The sequence below is a fragment of the Labrus mixtus genome, chromosome 3 (genome assembly GCF_963584025.1).
Source record: "Labrus mixtus chromosome 3, fLabMix1.1, whole genome shotgun sequence".
NCBI lineage: Eukaryota > Metazoa > Chordata > Actinopteri > Labriformes > Labridae > Labrus > Labrus mixtus.
The window spans coordinates 31,075,149-31,095,100 of NC_083614.1; the positions used below are offsets into that span (position 1 = coordinate 31,075,149).

The following is a 19,952-nucleotide window of genomic DNA, read 5'->3' on the forward strand; positions in this document are numbered from 1 at the left end:
ACAACTACAACAGCTGCTCCAACTACCACAACAGCTGCTGTAACAACCACAACAGCTGCTCCAACAACCACAACAGCTGCTGTAACAACCACAACAGCTGCTCCAACAACCACAACAGCTGCTCCATCTACCACAACAGCTGCTCCATCTACCACAACAGCTGCTCCAACAACCACAACAGCTGCTGTAACAACCACAACAGCTGCTCCAACTACCACAACAGCTGCTGTAACAACCACAACAGCTGCTCCAACAACCACAACAGCTGCTGTAACAACCACAATAGCTGCTCCAACAACCACAACAGCTGCTCCATCTACCACAACAGCTGCTCCAACTACCACAACAGCTGCTGTAACAACCATAACAGCTGCTCCAACTACCACAACAGCTGCTCCAACAACCACAACAGCTGCTCCAACTACCACAACAGCTACTCCAACTACCATAACAGCTGCTCCAACTACCACAACAGCTACTCCAACTACCATAACAGCTGCTCCAACTACCACAACAGCTGCTCCAACTACCACAACAGCTGCTGTAACAACAACCACAACAGCAGCTCCAACTACCATAACAGCTACTCCAACTACCACAACAGCTGCTGTAACAACAACCACAACTGCTGCTGTAACAACAACCACAACAGCAGCTCCAACTACCATAACAGCTGCTCCAACTACCACAACAGCTGCTCCAATAACCACAACAGCTGCTCCAACAACCACAACAGCTACTCCAACTACCATAACAGCTGCTCCAACTACCACAACAGCTGCTCCAACTACCACAACAGCTGCTGTAACAACAACCACAACAGCTGCTCCAACTACCACAACAGCTGCTCCAACAACCACAACAGCTGCTCCAACAACCACAACAGCTGCTTCAACAACCACAACAGCTGCTTCAACAACCACAACAGCTGCTCCAACTACCACAACAGCTGCTTCAACAACCACAACAGCTGCTCCAACTACCACAACAGCTGCTCCAACTACCACAACAGCTGCTTCAACAACCACAACAGCTGCTCCAACTACCACAACAGCTACAACAGCTGCTCCAACTACCACAACAGCTGCTGTAACAACAACCACAACAGCTGCTCCAACTACCACAACAGCTACAACAGCTGCTCCAACTACCACAACAGCTACTCCAACAACCACAACAGCTGCTCCAACTACCACAACAGCTACAACAGCTACTCCAACAACCACAACAGCTGCTCCAACTACCACAACAGCTACAACAACTGCTCCAACAACCACAACAGCTCCTCCAACAACCACAACAGCTGCTCCAACTACCACAACAGCTACTCCAACTACCATAACAGCTGCTCCAACAACCACATCAGCTGCTCCAACAACCACAACAGCTGCTCCAACAACCACAACAGCTGCTGTAACAACAACCACAACAGCTGCTCCAACTACCACATCAGCTGCTGTAACAACAACCACAACAGCTGCTCCAACTACCACATCAGCTGCTCCAACAACCACAACAGCTGCTGTAACAACAACCACAACAGCTGCTCCAACAACCACAACAGCTGCTGTAACAACAACCACAACAGCTGCTCCAACTACCACAACAGCTGCTCCAACTACCACAACAGCTGCTGTAACAACCACAACAGCTGCTGTAACAACAACCACAACAGCTGCTCCAACAACCACAACAGCTGCTGTAACAACAACCACAACAGCTGCTCCAACTACCACATCAGCTGCTGTAACAACAACCACAACAGCTGCTCCAACTACCATAACAGCTGCTCCAACTACCACAACAGCTGCTCCAACTACCACAACAGCTGCTCCAACTACCACAACAACTGTTCCAACTACCACAACAGCTGCTGTAACAACAACCACATCAGCTGCTCCAACTACCACAACAGCTGCTCCAACAACCACAACAGCTGCTCCAACTACCACAACAACTGCTCCAACTACCACAACAACTGTTCCAACTACCACAACAGCTGCTGTAACAACAACCACAACAGCTGCTCCAACTACCACAACATCTGCTCCAACTACCACAACTGCAGCTCCCACAACCACAACTGTTGCTCCATCTACCACAACAGCTGCTCCAACTACCACTACAGCTGCTGTAACAACAACCATAACAGCTGCTCCAACTACCACAACAGCTGCTCCCACAACCACAACAGCTGCTCCAACAACCACAACAGCTGCTCCAACTACCACAACAGCTGCTCCAACAACCACATCAGCTGCTCCAACAACCACATCAGCTGCTCCAACAACCACAACAGCTGCTCCAACTACCACAACAGCTGCTGTAACAACAACCATAACAGCTGCTCCAACAACCACATCAGCTGCTCCAACAACCACAACAGCTGCTCCAACTACCACAACAGCTGCTCCCACAACCACAACAGCTGCTCCAACAACCACATCAGCTGCTCCAACAACCACAACAGCTGCTGTAACAACAACCACAACTGCTGCTCCAACTACCACAACAGCTGCTGTAACAACAACCACAACAGCTGCTCCAACTACCACAACAGCTGCTCCCACAACCACAACAGCTGCTCCAACAACCACATCAGCTGCTCCAACAACCACAACAGCTGCTGTAACAACAACCACATCAGCTGCTCCAACAACCACAACAGCTGCTCCAACTACCACAACAGCTGCTGTAACAACAACCATAACAGCTGCTCCAACAACCACATCAGCTGCTCCAACAACCACAACAGCTGCTGTAACAACAACCACAACAGCTGCTCCAACTACCACAACAGCTGCTCCAACTACCACAACAGCTGCTGTAACAACAACCATAACAGCTGCTCCAACAACCACATCAGCTGCTCCCACAACCACAACAGCTGCTCCAACAACCACATCAGCTGCTCCAACAACCACAACAGCTGCTGTAACAACAACCACAACAGCTACTCCAACTACCACAACAGCTGCTGTAACAACAACCACAACAGCTACTCCAACAACCACAACAGCTGCTGTAACAACAACCACAACAGCTACTCCAACTACCACAACAGCTGCTGTAACAACAACCACAACTGCTGCTCCAACTACCACAACAGCTGCTGTAACAACAACCACAACAGCTACTCCAACAACCACAACAGCTACTCCAACTACCACAACAGCTGCTGTAACAACAACCACAACAGCTACTCCAACTACCACAACTGCTGCTCCAACTACCACAACTCCAGCTCCAACTACCATAACTCCAGCTCCAACTACTACAACAGCTGCTGTAACAACAACCACAACTGCTGCTCCAACTACCACAACAGCTGCTGTAACAACAACCACAACAGCTACTCCAACTACCACAACAACTGCTCCAACTACCACAACTGCAGCTCCAACTACCACAACAACTGCTCCAACTACCACAACTGCAGCTCCAACTACCACAACTCCAGCTCCAACTACTACAACTGCAGCTCCAACTACCACAACTCCAGCTCCAACTGCTACAACTGCAGCTCCAACTACCACAACAACTGCTCCAACTACCACAACTGCAGCTCCAACTACCACAACAACTGCTCCAACTACCACAACTGCAGCTCCAACTACCACAACAACTGCTCCAACTACCACAACTGCAGCTCCAACTACCACAACTCCAGCTCCAACTACTACAACTGCAGCTCCAACTACCACAACAACTGCTCCAACTACCACAACTGCAGCTCCAACTACCACAACATCTGCTCCAACAACCACAACTGCAGCTCCAACAACCACAACTGCAGCTCCAACTACCACAACAACTGCTCCAACTACCACAACTGCAGCTCCAACTACCACAACAACTGCTCCAACTACCACAACTGCAGCTCCAACTACCACAACAACTGCTCCAACTACCACAACTCCAGCTCCAACTACCACAACTCCAGCTCCCACTACCACAGCTTTAGCTCCGACTACCACAACGGCAGCCCCCATTAATACAACTTAAGCTTCGTTGTATGTCCCAAATTGAAAGTGAAGTAAGTGTCCTTCACATGACAAATAACTTACAAACTTGAATTTGAGACTTGATTACCTTAAAAAAGAACAATCTAGACAAGTCAATGATGAACAATTACAGGCCTATATCAAATCTTCCTTTTTGAAGTTAAATGATTGAAAAAGCAGCTTTTCAACAGTTAAATAACTTCTCAACATTGAGCGACTGTTTTGATGTCTTCCAATCAGGTTTTCAACAAAATCACAACACTGAGACAGCCCTGGTTAAGGTGTTTAATGACATCCGTTTAAACACAGACAGTGGCAGAACTTCAGTCTTAGTTTTACTTGATCTCAGTGCTGCGTTTGACACAGTTGACCACAACTTATTATTCGACCGACTTGAAAACTTGGTGGGTGTTTCTGGCACAGCACTAAACTGGTTTGAATCTTACTTAAATGACAGGGACTTCTTTGTGTCTATAGGTAACTTTAAATCTGAGCAAACAAAAATTACTTTTGTAGTTCCCCAAGGTTCCATCCTGGCGCCTCTTCTGTTTAACATCTACATGCTTCTACTAGCTCAGATTATAAAAAACAATAAAATAAATTATCATAACTATGCCGACGACACACAGATCTATATTACAATGTCGCCAGGCAACCATGGCCCCATTCAAACACTGAGTAAATGCATAGAACAAATCAATGAGTGGATGTGCAAAAGTTTCCTCCAGTTAAGCAAAGACAAAACTGAGGTTGTTGTTTTTGGAGCAAAGGAGGACCGACTCAGAGTCAGCACGCAGCTTCAGTCAGTTAAATTGAAAACCACAGACCAAGCAAGAAATCTGGGTATAGTGATGGACTCAGGCTTACATTTTAAAAGCCACACTAAGACAATTACAAAGTCAGCCTACTATCACTTATATATATCAGGAATCAGAGGACTTGTGTCCCAGCAGGACCTGGAAAAACTTGACCATGCTTTTATCTTCAGTCGTCTTGATTACTGTAACAGTGTCTTTACAGGTTTGCTTAAAATGTCAGTCAGACAATTGTAGCTGATCCAGAATGCTGCTGCTAGAGTCCTCACCAAAGCCAAGAAAATGGATCACATCAGTCCAGTTCTGAGGTCTTTACACTGGCTCCCAGTCTGTCAGAGAATAATCGCAACAAAAAAGGAATACTAATTACTGGGTAATTGAAGATTGCAAGGAAAGAGGCAATAAACTGAATATTGGAGATTAATAAAAGGACAGAAAAAAGGACTCCCTTAATAAAATCTCGAACATCAGGAGGATATATCCAACAGTCTGGGATATGCCAAGGAATGTCCGGATGGTTCTTCTCTGTGATTGTGAATTGTTTGTTTTAGTGATTTTTTCTTTTTTTCTTTTCTTTTCTTTATTTTTTTCCCCTCTGTCATGATGCTTTTGATGTTGTGAGAAGCACTTTGAATTGCCTTGTTGTGCTATATAAATAAACTTGCCTTGCCTTGCCTTTCATATTTCTAATAACAACTTACGTTAATAAGTTGTACTGAGCTGGAAATAAAATTCATCCCATATTTATTCAAATTTTTTGTAATTGCTCAAAGTCTAGTATAAATAAAAGCTGCAGTCAAACTAACCATGAAAGACAATCAACGATTCACAGAAAAAGGAATTGTAACAACCTTTTTAAAAACACATTCCCTACTCCTTTTTTATGTAAAGGGATTATGTCCTGGTATAACCCTTAACAGTAATGGAACAACTCTAATTGGACACTCAAGGACAAACCTGTTTCAACACAACTGCCTGGCACTAAATTTAAATACATCATGTTTTATTCAAAGCTTTAAGTAATAATTTCGACAATAGAAAAAAAGAGTGATCTAATGTCTAACTATTTTGGACAAAAATGTATAAAGCTTCACGATGTCAAGGTATGTAGTCCATATAAGGTTGATATTGCCAATTGGTTTTGCATCATGTATCGAACAATGACAAGTATGCACGCAACCTGGTAAAGAGCAGGGTGTGTAGACACTGAGGTAACATACTCTCCATTCTAAATTCATGCGCACCAGTCCCTCAAACGCGTACCCCACGCCTGCCCTGCAAAGACCTCTGCGATCTGACCAACATCTGACACTAACACCTACAATTTCCATAGACTTATAATGGACACGGCTTCATGCATAATTCACGTTCGTATTTATGTTTGATGTTCGTTAACAAGTCAACATGTTAACATGTTCGCCGACGCCACACCTACGCCACACTTTAAAGTGTATGCACACATACGCCACACCTGGATGACACCTAACAATAAAAAATCTCTTAGTCACACGTAGAAGCGGGTGTGGTGTGAGTGACTCTTAAGTGGTCACAGCCGTTCAGCAATCTTTTTTTGTTTTACAACACTTGTACACCACACAGACTGTGACGAGATTACAGCTTTCTGGCAATGACTTCTATGACTTATGATCACACTGCGTATCAGCACATTCATCTTTGGAGACAGACATGCAAACAGATAGGTGTGCTGGTAGTCAGAGTTTACAGCCCAGGCAGACTGACATGCACAGACAGTCAGAGCACACATGTATAAATCTGGTATAATGCTGATTTCTACTTTCCCAAAGAGGACTGCTAGCGATGCAGAATGGAAACAAGAATTATTCAATCAAACAGCTCTCCTTCCATATCCAGATTTGAGTCCAGCTGCATAAAGCTCGCCGCATAATCCTTTTATCAAACCCTCCGATGGAATACTCTTATTGGAAATGCCCAGAGAGAGAAATAATATTAAGGTCATTTCTATCTCTAGTTTATTTTCTCCTTTAAAAAATCACCTCTGCTTCATGTTTTTATCTTGAGACAATAATTACTTCAGGTCTGCAGGACGGGAGACCTAACTGCTGATTATTTCTGCTCTCTGACCACTGAGGGAATGTCTGCCCTCATCAGTAATAATTGAATCAAATGGTCCTTATTTAAAGCATCTGTGTGCTGTGGAGAGCCTCCGTCAGGCAGGTTGGAGCAGAAATGTAACGTGGGGTCGGCTGGTGATGATGACTGCTGGTACTAATATCTAATATAAGTGTTAGATATGGAACCTGATATTCCTATCCCCATTCGTCGGACGGCGCGCGCCCATTCACACTGGATCCGTTTCTGGAATGTCAGCGCAGCGAAGTGCACCCATGATCAGCTGTACACACATCACAGGAGAACCACAAGATCCCGCGGGAATAAAGAGAAAACGACAGTTCACCAGGGCCAATTCAAAGTTTAATTTATCAATTCAAAATTCCTGTAAGTGTCCTAAAACATCAAAATACAGACTAACCAAAGCAACAACACCTCTGTACTATCATCAAAGTAAAATAACTAGTTCTTATTGTTTTCCTCTCTCCACCAGTGTCTGGCAGAGGTACTTCTTGGCGTTGCGGTGATCTGGACAGTTCATCAGGGCCAATTCAAAGTCAGTAATCGCCTTCATGATGCTGCCTTTGTTAGCATACCTAAAAACAAACCAAAGAGGGTTAAAGGGAGCTTTGATCGAAAGCATTCAGAAGAAAATGAATCCATAATGAAATAGTTGTTAAATGGAGCCTTAGTTTTAATGTACACTACCACTAGCAGAATAAAAGTGCTCTGCTCGGTCCTGTCTCTATAACAACAGTCTGTTGGCAGCGCCCGCTGTACGACTGACACTGCTCCGTTGCTTTTGACTGCATGTTTTATATTTGAGATCATTTTTAACCCAGCAGACATGGAGCAGAAGAGGATGTGAGTTTGAGACACGATCCGCTGGAGGCAAACATACGGGGAATATAATACATTATGGAAAGAGTGCTGGTGATATCAAGAATGCCTTTCTGTAAAGTTGAAAGATTTTAAACTCAAAGCGATTGGAGTGACCTGCACAGAAAAGGCAGAGCGCTCAGAAAAGAGCTGCGCTTTTTGCGAACTGCTGCAAACGCCCACTGCTGCAAACGCCCGCCGAACGCCAAAATGAGTAGCCTTTTACATTACACAATCCTCCTATAAAATATGAATCAATAAATTGTATTCATAGAGCACATTTAAAAACAACAACAGCTGATCAAAGTTCTGTACATGGAACAAATGCAGTACTGGAAAATAACAATGTTTTTCTCCATATTAAAGTTCACTCACTTCTAACCATCTCGTGCATTGTATAATGATTTTGAGCATAGTTAGTTTCAATCATGATGTCTTGTTAAAGCCTCCTTGAGTTCAGTGTTATGTTGTGTATATTATGTTGTGTGTTGTCAGGCTGTGTAGCTACCTGTAGTGTGTGGGCAGCTCCTCCCGGGGGAATGACACCCAGTTTGACGTGCTTCATTTTGGAAGAAAGAGACGCCTGGTGGAGGGAGACTGTGACTTTCTCCTGGTAACGATCGATATCTTTCACTGCAGCTACAGAATGACAAAATCCAAATTAGAGAGAGGTTTTTAATAACTTTTCTGTCAGATACGAGGGGTGACAAATAAACAGCAATATCATAAATGTTATAGACTATTGAAAAGTTGTGCTTTGTTGCAGGCCCTATCTACAAAGAGGTTCTTCTTAAAATGTGCAGAAAAAAAGATATCGCTGTCATCAACCAATAAAGCTGAGTTCATTGTGTGATAGAATTTCCACATTGAGGCTTCAGTTTCACCAGAACATTGTTGTGTCTATCAGTAAAGGAGGCAGCTGCGGGACATTACGGGGAAGTCATTAAATATGCACTTGGAAAGGTTGTTTTGATTGACAGATATGAATCTGAAGGTGTCACAGATGTCAACACAAGGCATTGCGATTTATGATTCTATGACGAACAGTCAAACTCAAAATAAACTGCAGCGCACTGACAGATGATATTAAATTGAACTGCAACAAAGGGTTATTGTGAGAGTGTTTGGTGTTAAGACTGGCATCAACAACTTATTGATAGGAATAAGAGGCTACTTTTTTTAACACAGTGTTGGATTGTGACTTCTAAAGCCATCAGATAACTGTAGTGACCGCATTACATGGCAGTCTTTCTTATAATGGGGTATCCTGAAGTTGAACATTACACACAACAAGGGAGACACTCAAGAGACACTTCACAATGAGGACAAGTCTGCCTGGTCTCCAAACCTCATTTAGTCAACAATATACCCATAGAACATGTAACACATCTTCTTAGATTGCGTAACATTTCACACTCCCAGAGTAGCCTCAGATCATGGGCTATTTCTTAAAATATAAATATATAAATCAAGGCATGGAAAGTTCTTTGCTAAAAATAGGGTCATGTAAAGTAATTACAAGACACTAACCTCTGATGAAGTCCCCAATGTGGTAGTAGGACAAAGGATCATCATGGCTTACAGTGGAGGGAATTTCTCTGATGTGACAGAGAGCCTGAAGGCAGAAAAGAGGAAGAGGGGAAAACTAAAGGTTTGACTACATTTCTGTGGGAACACTTTAGCCTTTATCAAACAATGTAAGTACAGGGTATAAGAGGAGGAAATAAATGTTGTCCACAGAATGCATCTTACAGTATATAAGCATATATATTGGATAATATAAGATGTGCATTGCACCAAGACTCATATTGTTTATTCCCACTGTCAGTCATGCAGGAAATCTCAGAACCACTGAGTTGGCACGTTGTGTAAAACTGGACAACTAACTATTTCAAGTATGCTGTACATATAATGGTGGACTAACTGGTTTATAAAGTTTATTGCATCACGTTTGCACATTTAACTGAACGAACTTGTTGACCTACCGACAACTCCAAGTCTTCGATGTCTCTCTTCAGCCCTCCTGCCGTGCAGAGCAATGTCAGAAAGAAGCCGTATTCTCTAATGTTGTTGATCCTGCCCACCACAATATCTCCTTTTTCCAAATCCCTGTACAGCATGACTCGCCTCTCCTCAAAAGACGCCTCCATGAATAACTCCACCGGTGGCATCACAGCATAGGGCTCTGGGGAAGGACAGGTAGAAACTTGAATCATGTAGATGTTACAAAAAAAAGTGCTTTTTAATCATCCTTACATTAAAAATCACACATTTTCTCTTTGTTTTGGTCTACATTTACACTTTGGTACACTTTGCCTGCCATTTTTTTTCATACAAATATAAAGCTTTGCCAAATGTCTCCCAGGACTGCCAGTTCAGCCAGTTAAAAAATAACCAAAATATCACTAAAATGAGTCTCAAATTAGTTACTTAATTAATAATATTATTAGTAATTAATAACTGTATTTAATAAATTGAAGGCGTGAAATCTGCACACAAAGCCCTCGCACCCAGAGTGGATCTCCACTCTGCTGAATGTTAAAATCAACAGATTCAGGCAGGTTTCCTTCGTGGCAGATGTAGGAGGAGGGTAGCGGGAATCAGATCTTCAACCAGAGCACTGCTCTAGGGTCTTCTGGTTGCAGGAGCCGAGTTCTTTATGTGTCCTTGTGGATTCAGGGATCAGTGGGCTTCCTTCAGCGCTCCTGTCCTGTTGCGTTCAATGACGTCTTACGAAAAATCAAAGGAAAGAAACTCTTCTTTTTGCTCGAAACTGATAGCATCTGATTGCGCCCAAAACTCCTAAAAATATGCCGTGGAAGTAGTCAGCTGAATCCTCTGATGCTTGAATTCCTGCATGTGAAGAGCTACCTAGACTGAGCAACCTCAGCTCTGGAGTTTAACCTATGTAAGTCAAGAGGAGGAAATGATTTGTTTCCTTGAATGCTGGAGTCCATCATATGGAGAGGGTATCCTCTGGTGTCTGCAGAACCCCACTTGAAGGGAAAGAGCAATGCCTAACAATTGCTTTTAAGGGCTGGAACTGCCTGTGGGTTTACCTCAGGCCTCCTCCAATGAGGATAGAGAATTCAGTAGAATCGTCTACCTGATATTTCATTACTTTAGTTTTCTCAGTGTGAAACAGACAATTGCACAAAAACATGAAACATTCAGTCAGATTAAGCAATTGTTGATCCTGAAGCAAGGTCAGTCAGTTTCCTTCTTAATCTCTGTAGTGATGAAACTAAACTTCTCTAAATTCAGTATGTACAGACTATTTAATATTTTATAAAAGTGTTTATTTAACCTTCTGATCTACACAAGACTTCATAAGGACTGATTTTCATTTGATGCTACTAAAGATCTTGAAGCCAAAAGAAAAATGAAGATGAAATCTGTGTGTGTGTGTGTGTGCGTGTGTGTGTGTGTGCGTGTGTGTGTGTGAGTGATGTGTTTCGGGAAGGGGTGTAATAAATGACAAAGTCAATAGGTTACACATTCCCTTCTGCTTTAATCATGTAAAGTATTGTTCCCATTCACTTAATTACAGTGTGGGTGTCTGTTCATAACTTGTCATTACAGTTCAGTGACGAGCACAACTGACAAGCCTGCATCCTGTGGAATATATTTACTGAGAATTGGTGAAGGGAAAACATAGAAATGCCGTAATGATAAAGTGTCACCACCAAAGACACTTACACAGGCTGCATCGCTGTTGTTTTGCATAAATATCTATATTCTGTGAAAAAAGAGCTGCAGGAAATGTTAAATAAATCAGAGCAATGCTTGCAAGATTAAATATGGTTTAAGGAATCTGGAATATGTTTCATATCTCAGCTATTGGCTCATATACATATACATAAAGAAGCTATTGTCTTATAAATAATGTGTGTATTGAGTGATTGTTTTGAAGGGGGGACACATTGTGTTTGTAGTAATCTGTACGGTTTCAATAAGAGGTGACCAGTTTTCACCATATGTTTGTCGTCAAAATAGTTAATGAAGTGAAAAGGTAATATATGTAGTGTTTCCCCTAGGTTTACAGCATTGGGGGGGGGGGGGGGTGCTTGAAGGAATCTTGGTGTTCATGGGTTACTTTTAATGACAGCTGTCCTTTTCTATCGGAAAGGTATCCTTAAGTGACTTCTTTCCCTGATTTCCGACTCTATCCACTCTCCTATCCCTACAATAAAGGCACAAAAAGCCCTCCAAAAAATTGAAAAAAATATATATATATATTTTTTTTTTACTTCACCTTTAAGGGGTAAACCATCCTGTAACAGGATTTCATTATTTTCACCAACCCAAACGCTGTGCGTGCTGCAGAAGAGAGGCACTGCATAACATCAGGAAACCTGTTTTGCAACATTGATAAGAGTTTCCAGTAAAGGGAAGATTATGTAGAAAGGAATTTTAATCGATGGCAGCTCTGGATTATGATGCCAATGTACTTACGCCTTGAAAATCTAGTTGTTTAAACACGATAATGTGGTTATCCCGAAGATCCAAAGTATCGAATTAGACTCAGACACAATCAGTTATGTTGGAAATGCATGGAAAATACTGCGGTTTTAGTATCTGACATCCAGCCATGAGTCTTAATTATTTTCGTATTTTTTCTACCACTGGTCCATTCTTCCTCAGGAGATGTTAATTCCTAGCCACATTAATTTATTAATTGATGCGTTACTTGAAAGGTCATTCCAATGTCTTTCTACACAGGATCACAACTCCTTCAGTCATGTAAAGTGTCATATATCAACACTGCTGTAAGAGCATTTTCTATTTGTTCCTTTGTGTATGGAAATGGGTAATTGTACCTGCTTGAATACAACACCTGCCTGATGCAAGTTTCACAATCTTGTTCACCTTTTAGACTTTTGGATTTGATCTGAACCATGTTGCATCGTCATGTAGAAAACTCGTTCATAAAGAATATAGCATGAAGAGCTGAATTACAAGAATCGTTATTAATAACTTTTGCTTTTATGCTCTAAAATAAAAATAGGATATATTTGATTTGCTGCTCGTTTCTCCTGTCATAAACACTTGTTCATTATGAACAGGATGTGTGTAGATATATATATATATATATATATATATCTGTTGGTGAGAAAGTGTCTGGTAAAATTAAAGCAACACCATATGCAATTAGAAAGTCAAACAATCATCAAAGTAAAAATCAGCGTTGTATCTCAGAATGTGAATTGTCACCCTTTGAGAAAAGGTTCATTTTTTTATGCTCATTCTACAACCTTAACAGTAATGACTGACTATAATTGTATCTCAGCAGTGAGCAAATTTTCCTGAAATGTCCAGTGATGCATGGTATAATGTCACTGCAATTTTCTTTCAATATGATAACTTTGATAATTTAGTTTGTATTGTCATACATTTTTTCCAGGGACATGGTAAACAAGCCTTAATTTACCTTGTTTTTCAGGTTATAGGAAAGTCAGTCAAACCCTCCCTCCATGTGTGAAGGAGGAGTTATTCACATGCTAAGTTCAACTTGCAATAGCAGACTGAATACTCGTGTACACCTGGGTAAGTGAGGAGTAACACCATCAGCATGGACATGGACAGAAAACTGCTTTATTGGATATTCATGCTTGGATATTTACATCTATCCTCTGGACAAAGTAATTATTCTTTACTGTCTAAACTGTGTTATTGTATTAGATTGGACTGGAGACAGAAGAGATGTATCTGTGTTTCATGTTTGAGGGATTTATTGTTACTTTCTTTAATTGCCCACTTTTAATCTCTTCTAAGAAAGAAACTGTTATTTTAAAGATTTTGTTTTTAACCTGTGACCAATGCGACGAGGACTTTAACCCCCACTACCTCTACATGGGATGCCTGCCTTACCAACTGAGCTAAACCATTTTATTTATAGTCCTATGAAAGAAAACAATATCTACACTCTTTTAGCATGGATTACTATACATCGAAGCAGGTTTTTAAATGTTCATTTTTACTTCTTAGGACATGCAAATTGGCACTATTACTTTTTAAATTTAATAATAATTTTAAATATTCATAATTTAGTTTAGTTTAGTTACATACATTTCCACTAAAATTGACATCATGAAATAAAGCAATGCAAGAATTACTTTTATTCTATTTTTTTAAACTAAGGCATAAAAATCATTTTTTGTGTGTTTGTTTTTAACAAACACATTTTCAGTTTGTCACATATCTACTGGAGTGGAGAGAATACATTTGAGTTCTTGAAAGTGAGTTTCAAATGTTTTCCAAGAGTTTGGAAGTTTCCCTTTGTTATACAGAGGGGAATAAGACTTAGTTACATCAAACTACCTCCACAGTTGTTGCCTGGAGGCTTCTAGTACAGCACAACAAGAGGCAATTGATGAGAGAGCAAATATTATGGGAGAGCAGGGATGTGTCAATTCCGACTTGACCTCTTTACATAGAAGTACACTGAATGAAACCGAGTTAATAAGTTTCAATAAATAATGGTTTTGTTAAAGAGAACCTGGATGTTAATGATTTATAATTTAGCATAATGATTTTATAATATAAATCAATTAACTCTACATCACCTGTGAAACATCACCATCGCATGATCACCTGCAGTGGTCCGGTCTTATAAAATAACAGGATTTTCAAGATATACCTGAGACACATTGCATGTTTGACCTTGTGCAGCCAACTTGAGTTTGAAGAACTTATTGGTACACTTAGTTTGCCGGTGGGTGGTAGTGCATGGGATGACTAGCAAACATCCACTGAAGTGGCTGATGTGAAACATTTCAATCAAAACACATTAATTTAGAAGAAAACGGCTTTTAAATAGCTCTCCACTGTAATGACTGCGACGGAGGTTTAGGGCCACGTTAAAAAAATAAAATAAAATAAATTCACAAGATTAAAGTTGTAAATTTACGAGAATAAAGTCGAAAAAATTTACGAGATTAAAGTCATACATTTACGAGATTAAAGTCGTAAATTTACGAGAATAAAGTTATAAATTTACGAGTTTGAGACCAGCCTGCGCGAAAATGCTGAAAGTAGAAGTCTTAAAGTCTTTAAAAAATAAAAGAATAAAGTCGTTATTTTAGTCAATATCAGAAGAGCAGCAGCATCCTGTTCTCAAATGACAAACATGGACCATCTTGTCCTAAAGGTTTCACTCATAAGGAAATAGGTCACTTCCTTGTGTAGTCGGTAAAAACAGTTCAAGAGAAGTTTTCACTTCAACTTGCAAGACCTTGTTTATCTGTAAAATGATGTATAAACAGGACACAAACTGTCTCTGCACATGAGACACTTTAACAAGGCAGACCGATAACAGATAAAAATAGTTGTGTTGGGGCTTTACTTATGCAGATATGAAACTACAAATGCTTTTGGCACATCATCATCTTCACATTGTCTTAAAATATCAGGACCCTGAAAAGATACTGCAAGAAACTGTGGCTTTTCCAAAGAAAGAACCAAACTGACTTGGAGGAAGTTGTCTGCAGAGGAAAATACTTTAAGAGTTCTACTTTCATCATTTTGCGCAGGCTGGTCTCGAACTCGTTCATTTATGAGATTATTCTCGTTCATTTACGACTTTATTCTCGTTAATTCATGACTTTAATCGCGAAATACAAAAAAATTAACGTGGCCCTAATCCTCCGCCGTTAATGAATGCTATGCATGGAAGGAATTAACAGTGAAAGTTATTGCGACTAAAAAACATGCAATGATATTTTATTTATTCACAAATTGTATTGCAATATTTTTTTAATGATTGGGAATGTGTGAGTGCATAGATTGAAAATCAAATTATAAATTAATTCAACTATTTAAGTATATATATTTAACTAAAATGGTTTCTGCAGATACCACAACTGCAGCTCCCACTACCACAACTGTAGCTTCCACTACCACAACTGCAGCTCCAACTACCACAACTGCAGCTCCAACTACCACAACTGCAGCTCCAACTACGACAACTGCAGCCCCCACTACCACAACTGCAGCTCCTACTACTACAACAACTGCAGCTCCAATTACCACAACTGCAGCCCCCAGTACCACAACTGCACCTCCAACTACCACAACTGCAGCTCCTACTACCACAACTACCACAACTGCACCTCCAACTACCACAACTGCAGCTCCAACTACCACAACTGCAGCCCCTACTACAACAACTGCAGCCCCAACTACCACAACTGCAGCTCCAACTACCACAACTGCAGCTCCAACTACCACAACTGCAGCCCCTACTACAACAACTGCTGCCCCCACTACCACAACTGCAGTCCCAACTACCACAACTGCAGCCCCCACTACCACAACTGCAGCCCCCACTACTACAACTGCAGCTCCAACTACCACAACTGCACCTCCAACTACCACAACTGCAGCTCCTACTACTACAACAACTGCAGCCCCAACTACCACAACTGCAGCTCCAACTACTACAACCGCTGCCCCCTCTACTACGACTGCAGCTCCAACTACCACAACTGCAGCTCCAACTACCACAACTGCAGCCCCAACTACCACAACTGCAGCCCCCACTACTGCAACTGCAGCTCCAACTACCACAACTGCAGCTCCAACTACAACAACTGCAGCCCCCACTACCACAACTGCAGCTCCTACTACTACAACAACTGCAGCCCCAACTACCACAACTGCAGCTCCAACTACTACAACCGCTGCCCCCACTACTACAACTGCAGCTCCAACTACCACAACTGCTGCCCCCACTACCACAACTGCAGCTCCAACTACCACAACTGCAGCCCCAACTACCACAACTGCAGCCCCAACTACTACAACTGCAGCTCCAACTACCACAACTGCAGCTCCAACTACCACAACTGCACCTCCAACTACCACAACTGCAGCTCCAACTACTGCAGCTCCAACTACTGCAGCTCCAACTACCACAACTGCAGCCCCAACTACCACAACTGCAGCCCCCACTACTACAACTGCAGGGCCAACTACCACAACTGCTGCCCCCACTACCACAACTGCAGCTCCAACTACCACAACTGCAGCCCCAACTACTACAACTGCAGCTCCAACTACCACAACTGCAGCTCCAACTACCACAACTGCAGCTCCAACTACTACAACCGCTGCCCCCACTACTACAACTGCAGCTCCAACTACAACAACTGCAGCTCCAACTACCACAACTGCAGCCCCCACTACTACAACTGCAGCTCCAACTACCACAACTGCAGCTCCAACTACCACAACTGCAACTCCAAGTACCACAACTGCAGCTCCAACTACAACAACTGCAGCTCCAACTACCACAACTGCAGCACCTACTACAATAACTGCAGCTCCAACTACCACAACTGCAGCTCCAACTACCACAACTGCAGCTCCAACTACTACAACTGCAGCTCCAACTACCACATCTGCAGCTCCAACTACTACAACTGCAGCTCCAACTACTGCAGCTCCAACTACCACAACTGCAGCTCCAACTACCACAACTACCACAACTGCAGCTCCAACTACCACAACTGCAGCCCCAACTACCACAACTGCAGCTCCAACTACCACAACTGCAGCTCCAACTACCACAACTGCAGCTCCAATTACAACAACTGCAGCCCCCACTACCACAACTGCAGCTCCAACAACAACAACTGCAGCTCCTACTACTACAACAACTGCAGCTCCAACTACCACAACTGCAGCTCCAACTACTGCAGCTCCAACTACTGCAGCTGCAGCCCCAACTACCACAACTGCTACCCCCACTACCACAACTGCTGCCCCCACTACCACAACTGCAGCCCCAACTCCCACAACTGCAGACCCCACTACTACAACTGTAGCTCCAACTACCACAACTGCAGCTCCAACTACAACAACTGCAGCTCCAACTACCACAACTGCAGCCCCCACTACTACAACTGCAGGGCCAACTACCACAACTGCTGCCCCCACTACCACAACTGCAGCTCCAACTACCACAACTGCAGCCCCAACTACTACAACTGCAGCTCCAACTACCACAACTGCAGCTCCAACTACTACAACCGCTGCCCCCACTACTACAACTGCAGCTCCAACTACAACAACTGCAGCTCCAACTACCACAACTGCAGCCCCCACTACCACAACTGCAGCTCCAACAACAACAACTGCAGCTCCTACTACTACAACAACTGCAGCTCCAACTACAACAACTGCAGCTCCAATTACAACAACTGCAGCCCCCACTACCACAACTGCAGCTCCAACAACAACAACTGCAGCTCCTACTACTACAACAACTGCAGCTCCAACTACCACAACTGCAGCTCCAACTACTGCAGCTCCCACTACCACAACTGCAGCTCCAACTACCACAACTGCTACCCCCACTACCACAACTGCTGCCCCCACTACCACAACTGCAGCCCCAACTACCACAACTGCTACCCCCACTACCACAACTGCTGCCCCCACTACCACAACTGCAGCCCCAACTCCCACAACTGCAGACCCCACTACTACAACTGCAGCTCCAACTACCACAACTGCAGCTCCAACTACAACAACTGCAGCTCCAACTACCACAACTGCAGCCCCCACTACTACAACTGCAGGGCCAACTACCACAACTGCTGCCCCCACTACCACAACTGCAGCTCCAACTACCACAACTGCAGCCCCAACTACTACAACTGCAGCTCCAACTACCACAACTGCAGCTCCAACTACCACAACTGCAGCTCCAACTACTACAACCGCTGCCCCCACTACTACAACTGCAGCTCCAACTACAACAACTGCAGCTCCAACTACCACAACTGCAGCCCCCACTACTACAACTGCAGCTCCAACTACCACAACTGCAGCTCCAACTACCACAACTGCAACTCCAACTACCACAACTGCAGCTCCAACTACAACAACTGCAGCTCCAACTACCACAACTGCAGCCCCTACTACAATAACTGCAGCTCCAACTACCACAACTGCAGCTCCAACTACCACAACTGCAGCTCCAACTACTACAACTGCAGCTCCAACTACCACATCTGCAGCTCCAACTACTACAACTGCAGCTCCAACTACTGCAGCTCCAACTACCACAACTGCAGCTCCAACTACTGCAGCTCCAACTACTGCAGCTCCAACTACCACAACTACCACAACTGCAGCTCCAACTACCACAACTGCAGCCCCAACTACCACAACTGCAGCTCCAACTACCACAACTGCAGCTCCAACTACCACAACTGCAGCTCCAATTACAACAACTGCAGCCCCCACTACCACAACTGCAGCTCCAACAACAACAACTGCAGCTCCTACTACTACAACAACTGCAGCTCCAACTACCACAACTGCAGCTCCAACTACTGCAGCTCCAACTACTGCAGCTGCAGCCCCAACTACCACAACTGCTACCCCCACTACCACAACTGCTGCCCCCACTACCACAACTGCAGCCCCAACTCCCACAACTGCAGACCCCACTACTACAACTGCAGCTCCAACTACCACAACTGCAGCTCCAACTACAACTGCAGCTCCAACTACCACAACTGCAGCTCCAACTACCACAACTGCAGCCCCAACTACCACAACTGCAGCTCCAACTACCACAACTGCAGCTCCAACTACTACAACTGCAGCTCCAACTACCACAACTGCAGCTCCAACTACCACAACTGCAGCCCCAACTACCACAACTGCTACCCCCACTACCACAACTGCAGCTCCAACTACCACAACTGCAGCCCCCACTACTACAACTGCAGCTCCAACTACCACAACTGCAGACCCCACTACCACAACTGCAGCTCCTACTACTACAACAACTGCAGCTCCAACTACCACAACTGCAGCCCCCACTACCACAACTGCAGCTCCAACTACAACAACTGCAGACCCCACTACCACAACTGCAGCTCCTACTACTACAACAACTGCAGCTCCAACTACCACAACTGCAGCCCCAACTACCACAACTGCAGCTCCAACTACAACAACTGCAGACCCCACTACCACAACTGCAGCTCCAACTACCACAACTGCAGCCCCAACTACCACAGCTGCAGCCCCCACTACTACAACTGCAGCTCCAACTACCACAACTGCAGCCCCAACTACCACAACTGCAGCTCCAACTACCACAACTGCAGCTCCAACCACAACAACTGCAGCTCCAACTACCACA

At 43.5% G+C, this 19,952-nt stretch overlaps 1 protein-coding gene across 1 annotated transcript; it reads right to left on the bottom strand.

The window, feature by feature from the left end:
* Positions 1–7,364: 7,364 nt before the first annotated feature.
* LOC132971991 (tetratricopeptide repeat protein 14-like) lies at positions 7,365–10,005 on the bottom strand. Its single transcript, XM_061034820.1, is given in 5 exon segments — positions 7,365–7,506; positions 8,298–8,326; positions 8,328–8,428; positions 9,320–9,404; positions 9,775–10,005. Coding segments are annotated over 5 exon segments (573 nt in total). The 3' UTR covers positions 7,365–7,379.
* Between the last annotated feature and the right edge of the window lie 9,947 nt (positions 10,006–19,952).